We start from the raw sequence: 26,238 nt of genomic DNA, 5'->3' as shown, positions 1-26,238 counted from the left end.
CCATGAGATCATGGCCATTTCTCAGATGAAGAAACTGAATGGTTGGTAACAAAGTTGTCCTCTAACCTGGAGTGAGCTTCGCTACCCGAGGCTTCTTCCATACAGACTCATTGTGGGGCTCACATACTTCCTGTCCTGCCTGCAGTGGCTGCCTACAGCCACAGGATCAGCTACAACCCAGGACTTTCCATATACTTTCTTCTGTGTAGAACAGTTGATTCAAACTTACCACAGAAGGCCCTGTTTTAGACCCAGTATAACCCCTCTGAGAACCCTGTGTAGGTGTCATTCCGAGCCTGAGTTTGGACCATACTTACAAGGCCAGCAATAGTGTTTGTGCTACTTGGAAATGATGCCTCTTTGAGAGTCTATCAGATTGTACTAGGTACTTGCACTTGTGCTCTCTCCCTCTTTCCCTCCCTTTCCCTCTTTTCCAGAAGCCGCTCTGGATTCTGATTGCAGCCAAAATCCCAATGTGGTACAGAAGAGTTTAAAAGCCATTTGTGGACTCAGGCTTTTGGGGTCTCAACCATCACACTGACTACTGGTCTGTGTTACCTCTGTTACCCCACCCTATGACAACCAACAATAAGAGAGCTATAAAACCAAAGGAAAATGTCAAACAAGACAGCCCTGTCTCCCACGTGGCCTGGGCTTACTCCTTTAAAATCAGTCTGGCGGCTCACCCGGTCCTGGTCTGGAAAAACAGGAGGAGAAGAAGAGAATGGACGAACTCCAGCCCCAGAACAGAACAGCTCTGGAGACAGACTAGCCAGTCCCCCACAGCCACGGACACAGTTACGCACATGTGTCATGTGTAAATAAGCACAGACACAGTGCTACACCCCTACCAGGAACTGGGAGTTGAGCTTTGTATATGTGGTGGGGGGAAGGGACAGTCTGATGACTCTCATGCTCCTGACAGCATGTATCCCTGTACTTCTCCCCAGGCACAGTCATGGGTCAACTATCTGTCCAGTAGGACTAGGACAGAGTGCTCACAGAGGCCAGTCTGTTTCTTGGGCTCCCGGGTCAGGAAGGAATAACTGAAGGAGAGGCCTAGGGGAGGTGGAGGGGAGGGCAGAGTCCTATGCCTGGGGAGGATGCCCTGGGCATTGAGAAGCCAGTCTGGCCTGTAAGTGTTCTGCCTGAGGCCTGAAGGCTAGGGTGGAGTAGAAAGGGGGAAACCTGCTGCAGGTGGGACTTCTTCTCTCAGAGAGGGTCCCAGAGGATAAAGCAGGACGTTGGCTGTGGTCCACGTTGAAGTTTCTAAAAACTACCCGGCCTCTCATTAGACAGGGGGGCTCAAAGACCCCATCCACCAACCCCTGCATTGTCTTCCTCTTCAGACTCTAGAGAATGGGGTGCTTGGTTTGTTCCTCTTCAGACTCCAGAGAATGGGGTGCTCGGTTTGTTCCTGGGGTGGGGTCTGGATGAACTGCTCTTTGAACTGGTGGGACTGGTTTTGTGTCTAGCCACCTGGGCAGTCACGGGTTGCCTGCTGGGCCAAGGAGAGAGGCCTCAGGAAGGGGCCTCTAGTAAATCGTTAACTCCCACAGCCACGACTGGGTCCCTTGGGCCCCACCCCCAGTCATGACTCTGGCCCTGAGTGCTCACCCACAGGCCAGAAGTCAAAGGTCAGAGGTCAGAGCTAGAGGTCACAGCACCTAGTCAAGTCCTTCCCCCAAACTCTCAGTGGGCAGGGGCATGTCTTTAGGAATAGTCCTTTCCTCTAAATTCTGAGAGCTGTCTCTAGTCTTCCGGTTGCAGCCCTGACCTTTGTCTTTGAGGAACTCTGGGTGGGCCTCCAGACAACCCCTGGGCAAGTCCTAGCCCTTCCAGCCCCAGATAATTATTCCAGACCCACCTACTCAAAGGAGTGTTCAAGGCTAGATAATGAATGGGATGAGGAAAACCAGCAGATATACTGCCCTGAATTGAGATAAGTCCCTAAGTACTCCAGTTCTGAGGAGAACAGTAATGGGTGCCTTTTTTGAGGCATTTAAAGAAACTTAACCTGTTTGTTTGTTTGTTTGTTTATTGAGACAGAGTCTGGTTGGTATGGAACTATGTAGACTGCTGTGGAATTCAAGAGAAAGCCATCTGCTTCGGCATCCAGTGTTCTGGGATTAAAGATGGTTGGTAATCTTTTAGCATGGCCCACTAGGCCCAGCATATTTTATTATTTTTTTTTCTTTTTTCGGAGCTGGGGACCGATTATTATTTTTTAGATTTGTTTATATATATATGAATGTTCTGCCTGGGTGTATGTCTGTGTACCATGTGTGCGCCTGGTGCCTACAGAGGTCAGAAGAGGATGTTGGATCCCCTAAAACTGGAGTTATGGCTGATTGTGACTGAACCCAGGTCCTCTGCGAGAGCAGACGTGTGCTTAAGCTCTGAGCCATCTTTCCAGCTCTTATTATTTATGTGTCTAAATATGCCAGTGCCTGCAGAGGCCAGAAGAGGGCATCAGATCCTCTGGAGCTGGGTGACAGGTGGTCAGTGGTCAGCAGCCTCTTGATGTAGGTGTAGAAGTGGAAGGGCCTCTGAAGGAACAGGAAGCACCCTAATCTCGCTCTCCAGACTCACAGAGCCTGGATTTTGACCCTAGAGGGGGGGGGGGTCTACGACATTTCCTATTCTGAAGCTCTAGGTGAGAAGACACAGTCAGTCAGCCCTGTATCTCACTTATAATGCTGTTGGGAGGTTCTCATGTGGGAATAAAGAGGGGATGTATCCCATCAACGTCCTCCACCAGCTCTGGGAGCCCCTCCCTAGCACGTCCTCAAGTGCCACCTCCATCCCCAAGAAGCCTTTTCCAGACAAGCCAGTGAGGGAGGATTAATGGTGTTGCCACCCCTTTTTGATAGGGAGGTGTCTTAGAAACTAAGGAGACGGAAAGAAAAAAAAAAAGCCAACATCAACTTTTAATCGAGATTGCAGATTCAGAAAAAATTCATACTGAAATGACTCTCTAAGGAAATATAAAAAGTTACTTACGGCATGGCTAAATTGGGCACACTTCAATCCGGGGCTGTTGAGAAGCCATTAAAATACACACAATGGTCTACATGACTCTGTCAGGAAGGCTGGCCACTACTCCAACTAGAGAGAGCATCTGTTTCTGGGCTGCCTTGGCTCCAGTCCAGAGCCAGGGAGAGAAAGAACCCTACCTGATTGGCACCAAAGGCCATTGCCCAGGGACCCAGAAATTCCAGCAAGGGAAAGTGAAACAGGAAGTAGACGACCATTCTATTGTTGGAAACTGTTTTGTCTCCAGTGCAACAGGGAGCTGCAGGGTGACTGCTTTTCTTGTCAAACTTCGGAGAAGGTCTGAGTGTGATGGCACACATCTTTAATCCCAGCATTCAGAAGACCGAGGCAGGTAGACTTCTGAGTTCCTTGCCAGCCAAGGTAATATAGTGAGACCCTATCTCAAAAAACAAAACAAAGGGCTGGAGCGATGGCTCAGCAGTTAAGAGCAGAAAGTCAGAGTTTGATTCCTAGCATTCGGGGCAGGAGGGAGCACTGACTGCTCTTCCAGAGGTCCTGAGTTCAATTCCCAGCAACCACATGGTGGTTCACAACCATCTGTAATGGGATCTGATGCCCTCTTCTGCTGTGTCTGAAGACAGCAACAGTGTACTCACACACATAAAATAAAGAGGAAAAAAAAGTGATTCCCAGCATTTACATGGTGGCTTACAACTGTTTGTAACTCCAATTCCAGGGTATCTTACATTCTCTTCTGGTCTCCATGGAGAGACACATGTGTACGCACGTGCAAAACACACACACACACACACACACACACACACACACACACACACAAAAGCCTTTAATCCCTGCACTCAGGAAGCAGAGGCAGGAAGATCTCTGTGAGTTTGTGGCCAGTCTGGCCTACACAGTGAGTTCCAGGCCAGCAAGGACTACACTGTGGGAACCTGTCTCAAAAATAAACAACAAAAACCCTATTTCTCAGGTCAGCCTAAGGAGGTGGGAAGATCACTACAGTTATTTTTGTAAAGGCTAATCTGGGGGCAGGGTGAGACTGCGTAGCCTCTTCCAGAGGACCCAAGGTCAATCCCCAACACCCATACGGCAGCTTTCAGGGGATCTGACACCTCACACAGACATACATGCAGGCAAAGCACCAATGTACATGAAATAAGAACAAATAAAAGGCTTGTTTATGTATGTATGTGTGCCTAGTCTATGCATGTGCCATGTGTACATGTATGTCGTGTGCATACAGATACCTGCAGAGACCAGAGGAGGTGGTACAGGTGGGTGTTGGCTCCTCTGCAAGAGCAGAAAATATTCTTAACCACTGAACCATCTTCCAGTCCCACTCTCTTTCAAATCTACTGATTTTGAAAGGAAGGTCTCCTTATGTAGCTATGGCGACTTGGAGCTATGTAGACCAGGATGGTCTCAAATTCACAAAGTTCTGCAGGCCTCTACCTCCTCAGTGCTGGGCTCAAAGGTTCATACCACCATACCTGGCTCCAAAATACAGTCCTGAAGCTTCACCTGAGGTCCAGGCCTGGAGAGTGAGACTGGGGAAGGGGTCATTCTCTTTGTTCTCCTCCAGGACAAACAGGATGTGAACTTTCTGGGGGAAGCTCTGAGACAAACAGCTTTTGAGAACCCTCCTCTCCCACTGCAGTCAGTCCCCTTGAGGCTCCCGGGTGCCAGTTAGGGTCCCTGGGGTCTCTTCTGCAGTCTGTGAGCATGTTTCTGCTCTTTATTTAACCCACAGGACTGTCATCAGGCCTCCCACATCTCCATCTCTGACCAGGGTCTGGCCTCCAATTGATGCTAACGTTTCTTTTCTTTTTTTTTTTTTCTTTCTTCTTTTTTTCGGAGCTGGGGACCGAACCCGGGGTCTTGCGCTTGCTAAATCCCCAACCCCGAGGCTAACATTTCTTAGAGGAGGAATGGCCCTAAACTATAACTATCTCATGTCCCAGCAGAGGATGACGAGACCAATGGTCCAGGGGATTGCAGTGGTACTTACCTGGCTCCCTTTCCTAAGGCCCAACTGCCTCCTTCACTGCCTAATCATCAGGAAAGGCAAGAACCTTAGCTAGATTAGATGGCAGTGGCTATGCTGCCTTGTGGGTGACCTGGACTCCACCCAGGCCATGCAGAGGCACTGTTGTAGAACCTAGCCTCAAGCTGCCTGCTGCCTGCACCTCCTAGGCTTACTAGGCCCATCTCTGATTACAAAGCTATTGCCCATTTTCCAGACACACTCTTCCTTACCCTGGGACTCTGTGTAACGGGATTTCTGGATTTTAGAAAATTATTTTATGTGTAGTCTTGGTACTCGAGGAAGCTAGGGGACACATCTGACCTCTCAGAACTAGAGTTATAGACTGTTGTGAGCTGTCACATGGGTGCTGGGAATCTAACCTGGAAGGGCAGCCAGTGTCCTAAACACTGGGGCATTTCTCTAGTGCAGGCCCTGGGCTTTTTATTAAAGGTTTACTTTATTATTTATGTGTATGTGTCTCTATATGCAGGCATCTGTAGAGGCCAGAGAGGATATCAGATACTCTGGAGCTGGATTTACAGTTGGTTGTGAATTGTGTCTTTTTTAAGAAAGATTTAAATTTTGTTTTGCTGTGCCCTCCCTCCCCCTTTTTGCTGTGTAATCCTGGCTGTCCTGGAACTCACTCTCTAGACCAAGTTGGCCTCAAACTTACAGACATCCTCCTGCTTCTGCCTCCCGAATGCTGGGATTAAAAATCTGCACCACCACCATCTGGACAAGATTTTAATTTTATTTTTCAATGTTGTCTTATTATGAATTCTCCAGAGAAAATGATTCCTTTATGACTTGCCCTGTTTTTGTTGTGTCCCTACATTTTTTTTAAAAGATTTATTTATTTATTTTCTATGAGCACACTGTAGCTGCCACAGAAGAGGGCATCAGATCTCATTACAGATGGTTGTGAGCCACCATGTGGTTGCTGGGATTTGAACTCAGGACCTCTGGAAGAGCAGTCAGTGCTCTTAACCACTGAGCCATCTCTCCAGCCCTGTCCCTACATCTCTTAGCACATCCAGAAGAGATCGTCTTTGATTGCCTCAATGGTCTCCTCTCTAGCAATGGTGCCACTTTTAGGGATGCTCTTCTTGTCGCTTTCATGGTAGGCATTGTTGGGTTGCTTACATTTGTCTGTCTTCTTTCCAGCACCCTTGACTCGTGTTCTGGAAGCCCACTGGCTTCCTGCCTCGGATACAGCCATGTTTCCCCTCTAGGCACATTACTTCTTCAGGGTTCCTGATGAAGGGTAGTATGGTTTCTCTTCTATTAGCTAAAACAAAAATCAGGAAACTTTCCCTGAGAACCATTTTAGAGTGTTGGAGTCCAGCAGGTAAGCAGGCAGGTTCTGGAGCAATAGCTGAGAGCTTGTATCTTCACCCGTAAGCAGAAAGCACAACTATTTTTATTTTTAATTCTGTGTCTGTGTGGTTGGTCTTGGATTTCCCATTGGGGTTCCACATGGTTGGTTATGAGCCATCTGACCTGAGGGTTAGGAACTGTGGTGCCTACAGAAGTCAGGAGACATCAGCTCCCCTTACGCTGGAGTTACAAATGGCTGTGAGCCACCATTTGAGTGCAAGGAATCAAACCCAGGTCAAGCAAGTGTTCTGAACAACTGAGCCATCTCTTCATCCTAAATTGCCTTAATCTCGAGTCATCGCTAATCTCTATAGCCTCGTCCGCTTAGGCAGTCTGATCCCTCCCCAGAGGCACCTGCTGACCCGTGTCCTGATAGTTCCCCCTCAGAAGAAGAGCTCACTTCCCTAGGAATAAGGTCTGTCAGAGAACTGTTATTCTGGGCACTGTCTCTTCTGGGGCCTGAATGCAGGCTAGGAATGATTCAGGAAAGAAATGGGTGAGGTGAATTAGGGACTTCCGGGAGTAAGACAGTGCTAAGCTGTCCCCTTTCTGCCTGCCTGTGCAAGAGGTGACTCCAGAGGGCATCCCCAGTTCAGTTCTCTACTTTAAAGGCTGTGGGTTGGCACTGTTTGATCTACTCTGCCTTCTTCCCTTCTGCCTTCTGAAACAGCTCAGTGTTCAGGTGGCCCAGCTGTCAGCTGTCTGGCCCACTGGACCTGTGTTCACAATCTCTTACATCCCCAGCAATCGAAAGCTGAGTTCTGCCAGCACCACCCCTAGCCAACAATGACCTTGGGGGAAGCAGCCAGGACACCATGGGAAGGAGGCTGATCATTAGTGCTGGTGTTCCCATGCTGAACTGGCTGCACAGGTCACTAAAGCACCTCAAGAGGCCTCATGACCCTATCTGTTCCTGTGCCTCTATGACAGTAGCTTCAGCAATGCAGCGAGGTATCTAACCCTAAGGATAAACAAGGACGCCAGAAACCCTGCCACCTCAGGTAGATTGTTTCAAGCTAGTAGTGGGAGGTAATTCTGGACCTGAGAAGGCTGGAAGCAGGGATGTTTGGGGCCATCAAACTTTCACTATTGCAGATCTCTGGCATCCCCTTGGTAGTCTATCACCTCCAGGTGTTTGGTGTTGAGGCGCTTGCCCTTAGAGACTTTTCAGTTATTGTTTTGAGGCAGGATCTAGTCCCATTCTAGCCCTGGCTGATTTAAAATTGACTATGTAGACAAGGCTGGCTCTCAAACTCATGGTGTGATGCTTCTGCTTCTTCCTTCCAGGTTTTGGGACTATGGGTGAATGCTCCCCTAACTAGCCCCACTACTCTTTTGTCTACAATGTTGCTCCTGGCATCTACTTATTAGAGACCACTGATAATGGACCTAAATCCTAAAATGTCAGTAGTGTTGAGGCGTGATGAGGTGTGAGAAAGCCTGGAAGGAGGCAAGGGTATTTTCCAGCCCTACCACCACATGCATAGGGGCCACCAGTTCATCATTTCAGCAGTATAGGTAGAGGAAGCTGCCACTCCAGCTTCAAAGCCCCCTTGTGGCCACAGGGATGTGAACTGGCTGCCTGCTTACCTACCCACACACCAACCTCCAGTGCCCAGAAAGAGATTCTTCCATCCCAATGCCACGCAAACCCTATACTGCTTCACCCAAAGATGATTCTGGGCCTAAGGAAAAGGTTGGGTGAGGGTGGAAGGTGGACATACAACTGCCCTGCCCTGCCAAGCCCATCTCTTCCTGCCAGCCAGTTACCGGAGTCTGTGGCTGGCAGGAAGCTCTAAACAGGAAGCTCTAAACATGTACACGTACGTACACACACACACACACACACACACACACACCATCCCTTCTATTTAGGAGGTGGCCATGGTGGCTGAGCTCTTGTCTCCGGTTTCCTAGGGAGCTGTGGAGAAACAGCCCAGCCTCCGTGGGTCCATCTGTCAGGGAGGCTGTTCCGCCCCATCGATTGCTGTTCCCAAGGGGCTGTGTTGCTCGAGGGACCCAATGTGGCCGCCAGATAGGAGGGAACCACAAGAAGAGGCAAGGAGGGGGGCGGCTTGGCAGTAGGAAGAGCCAAGAGGGGCTGACACTGCAGAGAGAAGGGACAAGCATGAGAAATGTAGACAGTCAGGGGCAGTGCCGCAGCAGGCTGGCTGCAATGATCTCTGACGCCAGCTGGCACCCTTAGGACTCAGTTTTGCCTTTGGACACACCAAGTTCCCACTTGTAAAGACAACAACAGCTAACATTTATTGAGCAGCAACAATGTGCCTAGCATTGGGACCAGGCTTTACACATCCCTGCTTTCACTTGAGTGCCCGTGCAATGTAGGTGTGCTTTATTCTCGAGCGAGAGGTGAGAAGGAATCAGAGAGGCTGCGGCTGTCAGTCACACACACACAGGAACTGGAGCCTTCTCTGAGCGAGTCAGCTGGGCTCAGTGGTTGCGCCCAGATCCAGACCGACAGAGCCAGGTCGAAGGGGGAGGAGGTAGTCTTGCCTGGCCAGAAGCCCTGCCCGCCCTCCCAGGGAGCCGCCTCCTCCCCTGGGCTGCGTGACATCTGCCCCGCTTCCCGGCCCCAGACAGCTGCCCAAAGCCACGTCAGCACTTCCACCAGGGAGTCTGGAAACTGGCTCCGGCCCCTGAGAAGGAAGAAGGAGGAGGGCTGCGGTCTCTCCCCCCCCCCCAATACCACCCTCTCCCCCACTAAGGATGGCTTTTCAGAGGGGTGACCCCACTCAGCTGAGCAGGAATGGGGGTATATGACCTCAGTCTTTTGCAAGACCCAGTTTCCCCTGCTTAGGTGGGTATGTAGTGGGGGCCCTTTGGCATGGATACTAGTACATCCAGAGTGGATACAACATATATTCCCACGCAGCCCAGACACAGTTCCAGGGACACCCGGACAGCCTGCAACTCTCAAGACCTACTTGGGGCGTATGGTCATCTGGTGGAGATCCCAGAGGTGGGAAAGCAGAGTATGGAGATGGATGGATGGCCCAGCTCTGCAACTGGCCGGCTGGGGCCAGAGATAACCAGCGCCTCCCGGAAAATCATTAGCATCTGTTCGGGCCAGCAAAGTTGGCCTGCTGGCGCCTCTGCCTACCGGAACCAGCGGCTTGCAGCCCAGTCCCGTCGGTGCACAAGCCCATCTGGATTTAACTCAGGTGAGGACAACATGTATTTGTCCACTCACCTTGGGAGACAGGTATTCCAGCCAGCAAGCAGGGAACCGGGCTTGTGTTGTTAGGGGTGGGGGCTTCCTTTGCGAAGTAGGAGGTTCACTCCGCACTCTGAGTAATCCAGCCCGGTTCTTGGAGATGCCCGTGCTGGCGGCAGCCCAGGGAGTGTGTGGAAATGACACCGCCAGGGCGGCGGAGATCCCCCCCTCCTGACATTGGCTGGAAAGTGGAGCAGCTCGTCAGGGACAATCAATGGCGATCGATCGCTGCGCGGCGCAGGCGGCCAGCGCGCACACGGGGGGGGGGGGGGAGGGCGGGGGGGGCAGCCCGGCCAGCAGGGATAGGGGCATCCGTGAGTGAGGTCAAAAAACACAGACTGCAAAAGGGCATAGTTGGGTCGCATGGATATATAACTGTACAGAAAGGCACTACAAAGAAGGCAGACTCACCATACTAGTCTCTGACCCAAGTCACAACAGGGTTAAACGTTTGGTTTGCATGGACACAGGATGGAATCAGTCACATGTAAACTGCACCTTGATATAGCATATCATACTACCACACAAACAGATGCACCACACACAAGGTCCGCAGCACCACAACAAATGCCCTAACCCTATATTCACCCACGACTTGCCAGGATATAAAATTACACTGACTTACACTGACTGATAAAAAAACGGGAGAGTTAGTAAGTCTGGCTGCACAACAAGGCAAAAAGTCAGATAGCCATATTGTATGTCACACAGCCTCAAAGAATATGGTTAAGTTGGGACTACTGGCTACCACAATGGGCCCAAGAAAAAATAGAATACAACCGGGCCACCCATTTCTTCATAACTCCCACCATGAATACAACTTTTCATCATGTGGCATGTCCTCAATCCCCCCAGGAACACCAGAGACAAGCAAACTAGCTTTTTTCTCAAAGTTCTGTAACAGTACTATCAAGTGACTGCTCAGGCAGTAGGTAAGCCCAGACAGGAGGTAAACTTAACACAGGAGTCTTGGGTCACCATTAATGACTATGTGCCAGACAGCAGCAGTTCTCAGCCTGTGGGTCCAAACCCCTTTAGGAGTGGAACTACCCTTGTACAGACCAGTGGGAAAAGTAGATATCACATTATGATTCATGACAGCAAAACTAGTTATAAAACAGCAATAAAAATGACTGTATTTTGGAGATCACAATATGAAGAACTATATTAAAAAGGTCACAGTATTTAAAGGGTTGAGAACCACTATGCTAGTAAGTTATAGCTATACAATGGCTGATTACTTAGCATCACTCTAAATTTTAAGCTTAAGAGTTCCTCTCTGGGAACCTGACTTACCTTAGCAGCAAAACTACTTCTGTCATTACATCTGGGAAACACTTCTCAAATGTCACAAACTCAATTCACATGGCTATTTTCACCCACAAAGAAGCCACATTCTTACCCCAACCTCGCTAGACATGTCCTAGCAGCAGGGTGAGCCCAAGTAGCTATCATATCAACTCTGGCTATGGGACCTTCCTTGGTGGGGAAACTACCCCCAACCTCTCACCAGGTAAGATTCAAACACAGCTGATCTTATTTCCTGTTACCTACACAAGCTTTACAAGACAAAACAAAGTTACCCATCCAGAGCCTCCCACATTTCCTAAGGACTATCCCCACTTAAACCCACTCTATCCTTTTATTTTATCCAAAAGAAGTACTGGCTAAAGTCCTAGAAAGCCAGGTGTGGCGGCACACACCTTTCTGGAAGCAGAGACAGGTGAATCAGAGGCCAGCATGATCTACAGAGTGAGTTCCTGGATAGTACACAGAGAAACCCTGTCTCCAAATCAACAACAACAAAAAAAAAATCCCCATAAAGATGCTCTCCATTTCAAGTGTAAACCATCAAAACAAAGCCTAGCAATATCCCTACTTCTGCCCTGAGGAAGCATGTTCACAGGAACAGGACCAAGATCTTCAGTCCTACAAAACACCCTATGCTGTGAGCTAATGCAGGTCAGCTGAGGTGCAGCCCTAACTTCATGCTGCCTGTGCAGGCCTGGGCCCACCCAGAGACTTCCAGGAATCTCTGCTATCAAGAGAGCTCCCCCTAAAGGTTATGCCTAGAGTGACTCCCAGCACTCCCAGTTTGGTTCTCTAACTGTGACTCTCAAGTCTCACACACTGACCCAAGATCTAACACAGAGACCTTCCTTGACTAGGGAATGTAGACTTTTTTGTGATCTAGGATGACAGCAAGGATCTGGCAGTTACAAGCGCCCATTCACCAGTTCCTTTTTCTTCCCCCTTTCTAGTATAACAGGGAAACACAGGGAGGAAGAGATCTGATCTGCTGTAACCGTGCCTTACCCTTAGCCGAAGACAAATTCTCAAATGTTATCCCTTTCCCTCCAGACTTTATATCCACACTCACAGGTGGATAGCAAGATGTGCACCCGATCCATGTGCGAAGGCTCATGGGCCTTCTTGCTGAAGAGGTATGCAAGCCCAGGCAGTTATACCACGTACCTGGTACCCCCAAATCTGGCCTTGCTCAAAGGTTTGCCATTAAAACAAAAAACTAGGGCATACATACCACTGTCCATAGCTACTTCCTTGAGCCTGGTTCACAATTCTTTAATTAATTGGTAAGATCATTTTCAATCAAGTTTTACCTACAGATTGTTAAAGACCAAGTGTTCATCTATTAGAAAATTCAAAGGAGGGGTTGGGGATTTAGCTCAGTGGTAAAGCGCTTGCCTAGGAAGCGCAAGGCCCTGGGTTCGGTCCCCAGCTCCAAAAAAAAGAACCCCCCCCCCCAAAAAAAAAGAAAATTCAAAGGACATATAAATTTGCCCTAAATTACAGGAAAAAAAAAAGCATATCATTTCAAACCTAGATCTAATTTCACTTTTTTAAAGGTTCAGATTTAGGTTCACACCCATATGCATAAACACTAAGGAATGTCCATGCTCACAATCTTCTTAAAAGTTCCTAACAACATGGACAGCCCCTCCTGCACACACAAAAGCTGGCCTATGCTCTCCCTTGTCTGGAGTCTATCAGCCACATTCTCCATGGCTCCATTCTTTCCAATAGGCGCAGGGCAGACAGGAAGTCTACAGACTCCCTGATCCTGATCCCCACCAGAGCACAAATTCCTCCTGCTACTGCCAGATAATCACATGAACGCACGACACACACACACCGACACACCCTGGGGAGACCTGGAGAACAAGGCATTCTGGTGGCCAGTCTGCTAGCCCTTCTCAGGGCTGCCTAAGATCCAGTTCTACTGCCTGTGTTAATTTCAAGTCAGCCTTTCCTTTAGGAAAGTCATGTCCTGGTAGAATCAAGGCATCCTTCTTTACTAAAGTGTCTTTCTTAGGCCAAAGTTTTCATTTGATGCAAAATCCTTCACATGGTCCCCTCTGAGAGGTATACAGCCAAAAGCCTGACCTCCAGACACCAACAGCCCCTAGATGCTTTCCTAATCTGGGGGTAAAGTGTTGGTTCTCATGGCTTTGGCTGGATTGCAGCTACTTGGTGACTTCAGCAAATCTAAAGTTATTTGCATACCCAGATGGCCAAGCCTACAATTTCAGAGAATTCCCAATGAAGAGGCAGCTGGCTTCCGGATGGTGGCCCTAGAGGCCCACAGCTGTTGCACTGGAACACTAGAAAGCCTAGGGCCCCGAATCACAAGACAGATTGAAAAAGACAGTATTTTCCCAGGCCTTACCATCAGTGCTCTACTCTGTTTTCCCGAATCTCCATCTTTGGGCATAAAAGAACTATGTCATAGATGCCAGCAGACATAGGCAAACAAGTGAGACTGGGTTCGTTGATGAGGGCACAGGAACTAATTGCTTTGAAAAGGCAACAGTGGGCACCAGAAATGTGAGTCCCTTTGTTCACATAGAACAGTGAACAAAACCAAGTGAGTAAGCTGGTGCGGAAGTTGTTTGTGTAAACAGAGATGATGGACTACCAGAGCACCAGGTAAAAGATGACCCAGCACTTTGGTATTTTTAGTAGGCCTAGGAACAGAATATAAGTCATTATAACCTGTTCTCTCACAATACACCTTTCTGAGTATCTGACTGAACTAAGCACTGGTGCACCTGCTTCTAAATGCACCAACAAAAGACAACCCCCAAGGAAGCCTCCTTACTCAAAACAAAAGCGCTTCGTAGGTTCTGTCCATGCACAATTCATTGACCTCACATACCTTGTAGTTTTAAAAGCTTCAGGTCATCATTGCCCTCTGCTGGCCACAGAGAAACTAGCACCCACACAGAACCTCCTTTACCAGTAGACAGACGTTTGCTTGCTGTCTGTTGAACCATGAGTGGTCAGAATACGTAAAAAGCAAGCTAGAAAAAAAGGCGTGTTAGGGCAATTCTGTCTGTCTCTGACCCCAGATACAAATAAACACTGCACTTCAGTGTAGCCCAGAAGTTGCACCCACTCATATTTGCTGGAGAACTCAACCACCCACCAGACCCTCCCTCCATCTTGTCTCATGTTCTTGCCCTTTCTGCTCCAAAGTCTAAGTGAAAAGACCTAGAGTTGCACTTTCAGAAAATTCTACTTTCCTCCTTCCAGTAGTCCCCTCACCACTCCACAGCAAGTGCCCGGAAGCTCACGATGTCTTCTGAAACAAGACTGGACCATTTAGCAATTGGCACAATATTCTGTCGGTTGGCTACATCGTCAAAGACAGCTATAACTTTAGCTTGGAAGACTGGGGTGTTCTGATCAGTGAGTAATAGCTTATTAGGAGAGAGGAAAGCGGGGTTGGGGAGAGCGCTTGCCTAGCAAGCGCAAAGCCCTGGGTTCGGTCCTCAGCTTCAAAATAAATAAACAAACAAACAAACAAATAAATAAATAAATAAATAAATAAAAAATAGAGAGAGGAAAGCTCTAGACAGACCTCATCAGACACCAGTTACCTGAAGCATGGTGCTGGCTTTAAAGCCTAGATGCCAGATTATACCTTTGGGATGTCTCCAGAAACTTCAATCTCATGTAGGGAGACCAAGCCTGAAAAAACTGGCAATTTGGGGAAAGATGGGTCTCCTTCAACAAAACCCTCTTCACTACTATAAAAATCTAAGACTCAACATCCAAGGAACAAGATTGCTCCCCCAAGTAAAGGTACTACTTGCTGTCAAGCCTGACAACCAAATCCAACTTTTAGAACTGGCATGGTGGAAGGACCTTGTTCTGTAACTACATGTGAGGTAAGGAATGCTCAAAACCACATACACACCCACACTTAGTGCTACTGCATTTACATGGTACCCCCTAACCACCACAAACTCTAGTTTCAGGGATTCTGGGAAGTTCTAGGATATCTAGTGCCCTAGACATGTACATGTGTTGCAAATATACTCATGCAGGCTCACAACACATACATATCAAGAAAAAAGATCTTTAAGGCAAGAATGATATTGAATACCTTTAATCTTAGCACTTGGGAAGCAGAGGAAGGTAGATCGCTGCAATTCTGAGGCCGGCCTGATCCACAGAGTAAGTTTTAGGATAGTCTGGGCTAAAGGATAGACAAAGTCTGTTTAAAAAAAAAAAAAAAAAAAAAAAACAAACAACAACAAAAATGAAATGGAGGCTAAGGATATTTATAGTTGGTGGAGTGCCTGCTTGTCTTGCATGCATGATGTCCTGGCTCAGTTCCCTGCATTACATAACTGTTAGAGGTGCACGATGCCTATTGCCCCAGCATTTGGGGAGCAGGATGACTGGAATCTCAAGGGCATCTGCAGCTCCATAAATTTGAAGTCAGTCTGGGCTACATGAGACTGTGTCTTAAAAATATAGATATTTTCAAAATTGAATGGGGGTACTGCCCTATGCTTGTAGTTCAGGCTCCTAGGAAATGAAAACAGGAAGAATTCAGCTCACAAGTTAAAATTCAGCATATATAACAAAAGTAGGGGCTGGGGATTTAGCTCAGTGGTAGAGCGCTTACCTAGGAAGCGCAAGGCCCTGGGTTCGGTCCCCAGCTCCGAAAAAAAGAACCAAAAAAAAAAAAAAACAAAAGTAAGACTAAATGTCAACAAGAAAAAAGTTCAAATACTTCAGTAAGAAGTTCAAAGCAGAGAATTTTAAGAATAGGTAGATTTGGAGATGGTTAAATACCCGAGGAAGCTGTAGCAGGCATCCCTCATACCCTTACAAGGTTGCCGGAGAACTCCATGTGTTTATCAGGGCTCCTGCTGTTCCTCTCTGTATCGCATCTTAAACGCCTAGCTTGGGTATTTAGTGGCTTCTTGCTTTCTTGCCTACAAGTGATCAACCATTTGCTTTCAATATAGGAAATTCTACAAACAACTGACATAGGTTAAAACCAAACAATGAAAAAAACCAATCAAACAAACACTTAAGCTGCTGTACTGGTTCCAATGTATACTTTTAAGTATGAAGTAATAGCGATCAATCCAAATCCTTGTGCATTCTATACAAGCACCTGGAGTTACCTCCCCAGTCCTATTAACAGATTTGCATCTGATAAAAGGTAACACTATGAATAATTCAGAGGAAAAGCGATCCCTAGCCAATAGTCAAAATGTCTACCTTTGCCTCAATTAGCTAAAAACCAGTCACTGAGATAGCAAAACTGGATGGTCACTCTACTACACAGCCTTGAGGCTGAAGGCCACAAAGGCTTCAAACTCAGTTTGAAATTTATACCAAGGTAAAACACAGCAATAATGAATTGGTTCAGGAACAATATAGAACACAACAGCTTTAAGTAAGGTTACTTAGACAGGATCCAGACTCTTTATTCCTAAGCGTATACTTACAAAGCGCTGGGGTTACCTGTGAACCACTATACTTGGAGAAAGGCAGTATTTACCTAAGTGCACACACAACACAGGGGAAAAGGAACCTGCAGCGGGGGTATATTCCACAGCTCAAAAGGTTTTGAAAGGTATGGGTGTGAGACAAGGAAGTAGTATATCTACAATCCAAAGAGCCAGGAACAAAAGACAGTTCTTTTGAAATCTCAGCACAAGTATTAAGGGTCCTATTTCCAAGACAAAGCCAGAGTTTGCCCTTAACTGCAGACAAGGGAAGATATAAAGTGGGATTGGAAGGAATGTTCCTACCATTAAGTCAGTGCAAAAAAAAAAGCATCAGTCACTAGTCACATTTTCCTTTTTTTCCACAAACCTGTTTCTTTAACCACTATTATGGTACTGCTATACCTTTGTTCTAGACAAAGTTACCAGGACAAGGATGCCTTTGACTATTGGCCAGCAATGCCAATCTGCAATGGTTTGGTTTTACCAAAAAATTGCTCTGAATATACCTTGACAAAATTGTCTAAACTACTAACCTAAGCCACCCCCCCAAACCCCAACCCTATAACTTTCATTCTTTTGTAACCATTATCTCACCAGAATAAAAAAACAAGGTTGGTTCACATTAGCCTTTAGACATCAGAAAAACTTTCTGTGAGCCTATGTGAGAGTCAGCCCAAGTGTCTGTTTCCTTACTGTGGGAAGGGAATCTAAACAACTGGACTAAAGTGCTTCACTCTCAAACTGCATTTCCCAGCCCAATATTATTTGTGACCATCCAAACTTGCACATCAAGCTGACAGCTTTTATTTAGCATAAAAATACCAAGAGCACGCTTGTAAAAAAAAAAAATCCACACTATAACTTAAAAAAAAAATGGTAATAGGCTATAGCAGTTCTCTGAGATGAGAGGCAAGTAAGAATGGGCAAATGAGAGCTGTGCAATGGAACCCAAGTGAGTAGTAGAGTAAGAATGAAACCAGTCACTGCAGCAGGCATACAGTCAATAGCAGAATACCTGATTAGAATCTGCAAGGACTGAGGCCCACTGAAACAGACAGACATACACACAGCACCCAGAAGTGAACTTCCATCTGCCTACAACAGTAATGATACATGGTAATTTCTGGTTAGAGTTCAATTCTGAATTTTTCTTTCACAACTGGTTAAAGCCATTGTCTGCAAGGCCAAGGAGATGATACTATAGCAATTCCCGAAATTCGTGTAAGCAGCCAGCTACTAATTAAGAGACTTTTAGCTGACAGGTTGAGATGGAGGAACACTGACACCGAGAGATGAGACAGGTGGACAAGTTTAAAACCAAAAGCAGTGGTCATTTATTCCTCAATTTTTGTGCAAGAGTGTAAAGATGCATTTCAAAGAACCTGATGACTAGAGAGCGTCAGCCATGGCCTTCAAGCTGGCCTGGCTTACATTTAGGTTAGGAAAAGGGATGAGGGGAGATAACTTGCCTAGTTCACATGAATGTTTCTGGATTAACAGTTGTTTACAAATTCCAAACTACATTTTACTAGAGTCAAAGGAAGACTTCAAAAAGCCACATACAGTACAATTTAAAACCAATGGACATCCTGCAAATGTTAGTGCAAAGTAATAACGTAGACTCTCCGATACAAGATTGTGCTCATGTTTCCCAGGTTTGGTCAGTTACTCGTTATAGTTACAATCAATTAGCTCATCAACAGCAACACCTTGTGTCCTATGTCCTATGTACCAAGAGACTGTCGTAAGGTTCTAGTGAAGTGCTGCTCACTTTCACTAACAAAGCAAATTTCTTTAGTTTAACAGTCATGTTCCTGGAATGGTGCACATGTAAGTTTCATGAAAATGCCTTTAAGCTTACGCCTCTATCTTGTTTAATAAAATTACTCTCACATCTCTTTTAGTATGTAAACTGGAATTGTTTCATGATTTTGAAATGCAACAAATATAAATGAAAACATTTCAGGGATGAGGAAAAATCCACCACTAATCTTAGCTAGACCAAGTTTTTAAATCAAAAAGCCTATTCACACAAAATTATATGTAATGACTGTAGTAATCAGTTTATTACACAGATTAATCATTCTTGAACGTACAAGCTCCAGAGGAGCAACTGGGTCTTTAAATATACACAAGTGTTTCCATCAAATGAATGTTCACCCTTACATCGAAATAGGCCTAAAGCAGTTAAAAACATAAGAAAAATAAGAGCTATTAGCTATGTATTAACTGAGAAACCACATACAAACCAAAGATTATGGAAAGGGGCTAAAAGGAGGAAGGCTGAAAGGGCAGGGAGATATGAAAGTGTTGGGAACAAAGTCCATCACACTTTATGTACTAACAGCTCCAGTCCATTTAAATGTTGATCAGTTAAACTTAGACCTTAAAATACAGCATGTAGTTTACTCTGCTTGGTCATAACTTTCTCCTAAGCTGTAGGTCTTTCAGGATGAAAGGAATACAGAAACAGCTTCACGCTCTTCACCATGCTGTTCACGACTGTTAGGGGATTAGATGGAGTCCACTTAAGGACCATCTCCTATGGGTCACTGGAGCTTTTTCCTCCCATTCAAGCACACGCTGTGTACCCACTACCCATCACATCTTGCCATTATCCAAAGTTAAGTCAATAAGGAAAGCTTTTAGTCTCACACCTAGGTTACGCCCGGAGAACTGGCTTCTCACACACACACTTCTCTGCTAGGAGGCAATGTTGGTACAGAAGTACAGTATTTCTAGTTTGTTGTTCCAAGTATGTACAACACGCAGCACTGCTGTGTCAGGTAAACATGTGCACAGGGGAAGATGAGGCGTGGGCTCATAGAAAGCAGTCAAATGGAAATCAAAAGGACTTTCTCTCTTTCAGAGTTCCCCTAGCTTTATTTGTAGAGGTTATCCAATAATTTCTTTAATTACATCGCATACTTCTGAGTCCATTCCCGAGCTATTCTGTTGTACCTGTACACACACAAAGAGAACTTGGCTTAACATAGGTAAGGAGTCAATAAGCAACATATTTCATTCATTATCCCAACTAGTAATTTTAAAGCAATAACTGGAAAACATTCAAACAAAATCAACTTTCTCCCTCTAATTTCTTTCGCACATACCCACCTTTTGCTCCATAACCCCCACCCCCGCCCTTTGTGCTAGGGTCTCACTTCAAAATCAGAGCTGATCGTGATCTATCTAAAAGTAGGATGGGGGGCTGGGGATTTAGCTCAGTGGTAGAGTGCTTACCTAGGAAGCGCAAGGCCCTGGGTTTGGTCCCCAGCTCCGAAAAAAAGAACCCCCCCCCCCAAAAAAAAAAAAAAAGTAGGATGGCCTCAAAACCTGTGGCATTCCTCTTGGATTGTTGCTGTTGGTTGTTACTATTACAAAGACATACCATTGTCTAGCTTTACCTCCAATTATAAATAAGCCTATACTAGGATACAGTAAGATCATGTGTATCCAACGGACTCAGATTCAGGATTAGGATTTGCTGGTATGTGCATCATCCTATGTCTTTTGGTTTTGAGACATGGTTATTCTGTGTAACAACGCTGGCTGTTCTAGAACTCAAGTTGAAGACTAGGCTGGCCTTGAACTCACAGAGATCTACCTGCCCGTGTCTCCTGAATTCTGAGATTAAAGAGGTGTACCACTACCACCCAGCCATCTTATGTTTTGACTGTCATTTTTTAAAATTTATTTTCGATAGTGTCAATATGTAGTCAAAGCTAACCTTAAACCGGCAATCTTCCTAGCTTTGGAGGTTTATAGGCATGTGTCAACACACCTGATTATCTAAGAATCTTGACTATGTAATTTAATATTATATGGTTCTTAAAAACATTTAAGTGATTTAAATAGCATAGTGAGCTAAGTGGGGAGACTGAGCATGAGATTCCAGAAATTGTCTTAAAACACACAAAAAAGAACGAGACCAGCTTGTATTACTCTTGTCTCATAAAAATACAACAGTGCTAGAGACAGCTCAGCAGGTAAGAGACTTGCTGCTGCTAAGGAGGACCTCACTCGGTTCCTAACACCTACAGGGCAGGCAAGTCACAAACACCTGCAACTCCAGTTCTGGAGATCCAACTCCGTCTCATGGACTCTGTGGGTACCAGGCATCCATGTGGTACATATACATAAATGGAACTCCCACCTATTCATACACATAAAGTAAATATAAAAAGCTGAATATGAGCATGGTGGTGCACTTCTTTAGTCCTAGCACTTAGAAGAAGTCACAGGCCGTGGGCATCTGTGCCTGGTATACATATCAAGCTGCAGCAAGTTAAGTACATGGTGAAATACTGTCTCCAAACAAAACAAAACCTTCTTTTATATTAGTAAACAACTCCTTCTGGTAGGGTTTACTTCAATAATTTGTAAAACATTCCAGTCACAAAATAAACAGAGAAAACCTGTGTGAGTCTAGAATACACCTGTAATCACAGCGTTCAGGGGGTAGAGAAAGGAGGATCAGGAGCACCCAAAGTTACGCAATGAATAAAGAAGGCAGCCTCAGCTACATGAGACCATCTCAAAACAAAAACAAGCCAAAAAAAAGAAAAGAAAAAAAAAAAAAAGAAAAAAGAAAAAGAACAGCAATGTAGGCTGGAGAGATGACTCACAGTTAAGAGCATTGGCTGCTCCTCCAGAGGACCCTAGTTTAATTCCCAGCACCCACACAGCAGCTCACAACTGTCTGTAATTCCTATTCTAGGGGATCTGACACCCACATACAGACATACATGCAGGCTAAGAATTAATGTATATAAAATAAAAATAATTAAAAATTAAAAGGGAGGTCTAGAGAGATGGCTCAGCAGGTAAGAGCACCAACTGCTCTTCCTGAGGTCCCAAGTTCAATTCCCAGCAACCACAGGATGGCTCACAGCCATCTGTAATGAGATCCGATGCCCTCTTCTGGTGTGTCTGAAGACAGCTACAGGGTACTCATAGATATGGGAACAGGAATGCACCATCAGGTAGGGTTTCTTGGTGTAGTCCTGGAACTCCCTTTGTAGACCAGGCTGGCCTCAAATTGAAGAAATTCACTTGTCTCTGCCTCTAGGCAATAAATTTTATTTTTTAAAAAATGAGGTGCTGGAGAGATGGCTCAGGGGTTAAGAGCACTGGCTGCTCTTCCAGAGGTTCTGAGTTCAATTCCCAGCAACCACATGGTGACTCACAACCATCTGTAGTAAGATCTGATGCCCTCTTCTGGTGTGTCTGAAGACAGCTACAGTGTACTCATATGAATAAAAAATAATAAAAAAAATTTTAAAAAATGAATGATCTGCTGAATATTAGTACTATGTTGACTTAGGATATCTTTCTGAGAAACACTCATAGCCACAGTTCTAGATATTAAACAAAATGGTTTCTAACCAAAACAAGCAGTAATGTATAATGCATTAAGCAAACAAATAAGGTGGCTAAGGTTTGGGGACACACACCTTTAACCACAATACTTGGGAGGCAGAGGCAGGTAGATTTGTGTGAGTTCTAGGCCAGCCTGGTTTTTAGTGAAGTCCTGCCTCAGTAATGTAAGTAAATAAGGAAGTAAAGCTGCAGGGTGTGGAGAGAAGCAGATGGCTGGCAGGTAAGAGAGCCAGCTGCTTCTCTAGAGGACCCTGGTTCAAATCACAGCACTCATATAGTACTTCATGTCCATCTAAAGCCAATTCTAGGGAATTTGTGCCCTCTGAACAAACATGCAGGCAACATGCAAACACACAATATTAAAGACATTTTAAATTCAGCCAGAAACACATGATTATTAATGGTATTCAGTCAGAAGCACAACAAAATTAAGAATTAGTGGCAGAATTCCCTATTGTTGGTGTAGCTACATTAAAAACATTTCTTTCGGGGCTGGGGATTTAGCTCAGTGGTAGAGCGCTTACGTAGGAAGCACAAGGCCCTGGGTTCGATCCCCAGCTCTGAAAAAAAGAACCAAAAAAAAAAAAAAAAAACAAAAAAACATTTCTTTCCCAATGAGTCAGGGTTTTTCTATATAGCCTTGTCTTTCCTGGACCTCACTTTGTACACCAGGCTGGCCTTGAACTTGTAAGAGATCTGCTTGCCTTTGCCTCCCAAACACTAGAATTAAAGATACAGACATGCACCACAACATTTCAGCTTGTATCTATGACTTTTTTTTTTTTCTTTTCTATTTTTCGGAGCTGGGGACCGAACCCAGGGCCTTGCGCTTGGTAGGCAAGCGCTCTACCACTGAGCTAAATCCCCAACCCCGTATCTATGACTTTTTAATACAACAGATTTTAAGTAATCATGTGTAACATTTTATTTTTTTAATTAATTAATGTGAGATAAGGTCTTTCTCTGTCCCTGCTTCACAAGAGCTAGGATCAAAGATGTGGACTACCACAGGAAAGGTACAGTGGCACGTACACTTTTTTTGGGTTGGGAGGTGTTCTAACAGGGTTCCTTTACATTGCTGTTGTTTTGGCTGTTCTTTTTTTTTTTTTTTTTTTTGGGTTCTTTTTTTCAGAGCTGGGGACCAAACCCAGGGCCTTGCGCTCACTAGGCAAGCGCTCTACCACTGAGCTAAATCCCCAACCCCAGACCTGGCTGTTCTTAAACTCAGAAATCTGCATTCTCCTCCCTCCTGAGTGCTGGGATAAAAGGCTGGTGCCACCAGCAGCATGTGCCTTTAATCCCAGCATTGAGAGGCAGAGACAGGAGGATCTTTTGAGTTCCAGGCCAGCCTGAGCTACACAAGAAATGCTGTCTCAAAACAGCAGGGCTGGACTGATGGCTCTGTGGTTAAGAGCTCTGATCTTGGGGCTGGGGATTTAGCTCAGTGGTAGAGCGCTTACCTAGGAAGCACAAGGCCCTGGGTTCGGTCCCCAGCTCCGAAAAAAAGAACCCAAAAAAAAAAAAAAAAAAAGAGCTCTGATCTTTCAGAGGTCAGAGGTCCCAGGTTCAATTCCCAACAACCACATGGCAGCTCACAACCATTAACCATCTGTAATAGAATCCAATGCGTGCGTGCGTGTAAGCGTGCATGTAAAAAGCCAAAAACCCCTATATCCTATATAGTTCCATCATAATCTCAACAAGTAAGACACAAAAGCAAAAATGACTAGAACTCTTTAGGTCACTTTTGATATCCTGATAATTCTTAAATAAGTCATATAGCATACCGTTCTAAAATACCTAATTCTACATCAAAAATTGTTTTTAAAAGATTTGGCACCTTTATGCCAAGTGGTAGTAAAGTCAATTATTTTTTCCATTAATTATTTACCAAACTATATGTAAGATAAATAAATGGGAACCTGATGCACAATGATTCACAAGTCAAAAACCAATCAACACTTGAAGGTTAAAAGAGAAAAGTACTGTAAGAAAGGTTTTTAGTAGAAGTTACAACAGACAATTATATATGAGACCAGTATCATCTATTTATAATATTTTGTATAGAAACCTGTTCCATGTACCCCTTGGAGTTTATCTTAAACATTTGGTCTATACTCAACTGTACAAGTAAGAAGCTGTGAGGCAGTCTTACCCATGCCTGACAGTCGTCCATCTAGAGGTGATACTTACTTTTCTCTATCTGTTTTGTAGATCCGAGCAATCTCAGGCACTAAAGGATCATCTGGATTGGGATCACACAACAGAGAACAGATGGACAAAAGTACTGGGATATTTAAAAAAAAAAAAAAAAGTGTAGATTAGTAGAAGACCAAAGCAAAAGGCTTAAACATCAAAGGCAGGGCATGGTCTTTAATCAAAGTACTCAGGAGGCAGAGGCAGGTGAAAAGGTGGATCTCTGTGAATTCAAGGCCACCCACAGCAGCATAGTGAGACCCTGTTACCAAGGGAAAAACAAACCACCACCAAAAACCCAACCTGATATGCCAAAATGTTAAGAGAACACAGAATTGTGAATGCAGGTAACTTAATGGTGGAGAGTTCGCATAGTGTGTATGAGGTTCTGCTCTGAGTTCAGTTATTAGCAGAACAAAAACAGCTCTTCTAAATCCTAGATTGAGAATACTTGTCAGTACCAGAGAACCTCAGTTTTCAGAAGCCATCACTCAGAGAAAAATCAAGCTGTCAAATTTCCAACAACAGAAGAGTGGTTGTCTGACACAGTCAGTCACACAGAAACTTCAAGGATAGTCTGGAATATAGGATATGTCTCAAAAATGAAATAAATTTTAACCAGGCATAATAGTTTACTCTTGTAATTCCAGCACTGTAGAATCTAAGGTCAGCCTAAACTATAGAGTAAGACCCAATCTTAAATACAAAACAACAAAACCCCAACCATCAACAAAAACAAACAGGACTCAAGTGAAATGAATGGCTCAGCAAGTTAAACACTGGCTGAACAGCCAGCCAAGCTGGGCTTGATTCCTGGAAGCAATGTAAGGCAGGAGATAGCATATGGGCACAATAATAAAACAGGGCCACAGAGACAGCTCAGCAGTTAAGAGCACTGACTGCTCTTCCAGAGGTCCTGAGTTCAATTCCCAGCAACCACATGGTGGCTCATAACCATCTGTAATTGGATCTGATGCCTTCTTCTGGTGTGTTTGAGGACAGCTACAGTGGACTTATATAATAAATAAATCTTTAAAAACAAAGCAACACAATCACATCACTCCCTTTCTTGGTAGAAGGTTCACTTCACTTCAAGGCAGGACCTCACTCTTGTATCATGCACTAGTTTCAAACCTGCTCTCCAGTCAGTCACGACCAGTCACCATTCTTAGGGTTACAGTGTTTATACCACCACTGCAGTCGGCTACCTGCTCTTGAGCATCACAATCAACAACCTGCATCTTACTATGGACCAATTCTCCAAAATTCAACTGTTTTCCATTGTATCAACAAATACTATTACAAACTAAGGGAGACTGGTCCCTTTTTTTTTTTTTTTTGGTTCTTTTTTTTCGGAGCTGGGGACCGAACCCAGGGCCTTGCGCTTCCTAGGTAAGCGCTCTACCACTGAGCTAAATCCCCAGCCTTTTTTTTTTTTTTTTAGATTTATTTAATCTATGTAAGTACAGTGTCACTCTTTTCAGCCTACCTCCAAGATTTAATCATTCCTTAAAACAACTGCATAAAATATACTTAAGTAACACTGGCATATGGCAGAAAGGGTCTACATACTCAAATTAAGAAGAACAGTTTAGGGGTTGGGGATTTAGCTCAGTGGTAGAGCGCTTGCCTAGGAAGCGCAAGGCCCTGGGTTCGGTCCCCAGCTCCGAAAAAAAGAACCAAAAAAAAAAAAAAAAAAAAAAAAAAAAGATTTATTTAATCTATGTAAGTACAGTGTCACTCTTTTCAGACACACCAGAAGAGGGGACCAGATCCCATTACAGATGGTTGTGAGCCACCATGTGGTTGCTGGGAATTGAACTCAGGACCTCTGGAAGAGCAGTCAGTGCTCCTAACCACTGAGCCATCTCTCCAGCCCTAGACTGGTCCTTTTAAAAAGGAAACAGGAGTTATTTAAAAAAAAAAAAAAAAAAGCCAGGACTGGAAAGAAGTTAAGCAGTTAAGAACAATGGCTGCTCATTTCCCAGTACCCATATGCTAGCTCACTCTAACTCTATAATTCAATTAACAGGTCACGCTCTTCTGGCCTCTGGGGGCAACACACACACACACATACACACACACACACACACACACAGAGCAAAGATATACATGCAGATATAATATACAAAAAATAATTAATTTAAAAAAAGATAATTTTAACAAGATAGACCAACAGAGACCTGTTTTAAAAAAAAAAAAAAAAGCAGTTACTTTTTCCTCTTTGA

General features: G+C 44.9%; 1 protein-coding gene across 1 annotated transcript in view; it reads right to left on the bottom strand.

Annotated features, from left to right (window-relative positions):
* Positions 1 to 17,742: 17,742 nt before the first annotated feature.
* Ube2d2 (ubiquitin-conjugating enzyme E2D 2) overlaps positions 17,743 to 26,238 on the bottom strand; it is a 41,988-nt gene continuing 33,492 nt past the window's right edge. The window contains exons 6-7 of the mRNA NM_001393772.1: positions 24,008 to 24,101; positions 17,743 to 19,393 (exon numbers count right to left, since the gene is read on the bottom strand). Coding sequence (NP_001380701.1) covers positions 19,348 to 19,393; positions 24,008 to 24,101 — 140 coding nt within the window. The 3' untranslated portion in view covers positions 17,743 to 19,347. The remainder of the gene's footprint in view (positions 19,394 to 24,007; positions 24,102 to 26,238) is intronic.

This window comes from Rattus norvegicus, chromosome 18 (assembly GCF_036323735.1).
Source record: "Rattus norvegicus strain BN/NHsdMcwi chromosome 18, GRCr8, whole genome shotgun sequence".
Taxonomy (NCBI): domain Eukaryota; kingdom Metazoa; phylum Chordata; class Mammalia; order Rodentia; family Muridae; genus Rattus; species Rattus norvegicus.
Note: the sequence above shows the minus strand (reverse complement) of the source record. Positions and strands in the feature narration are given on the sequence as shown.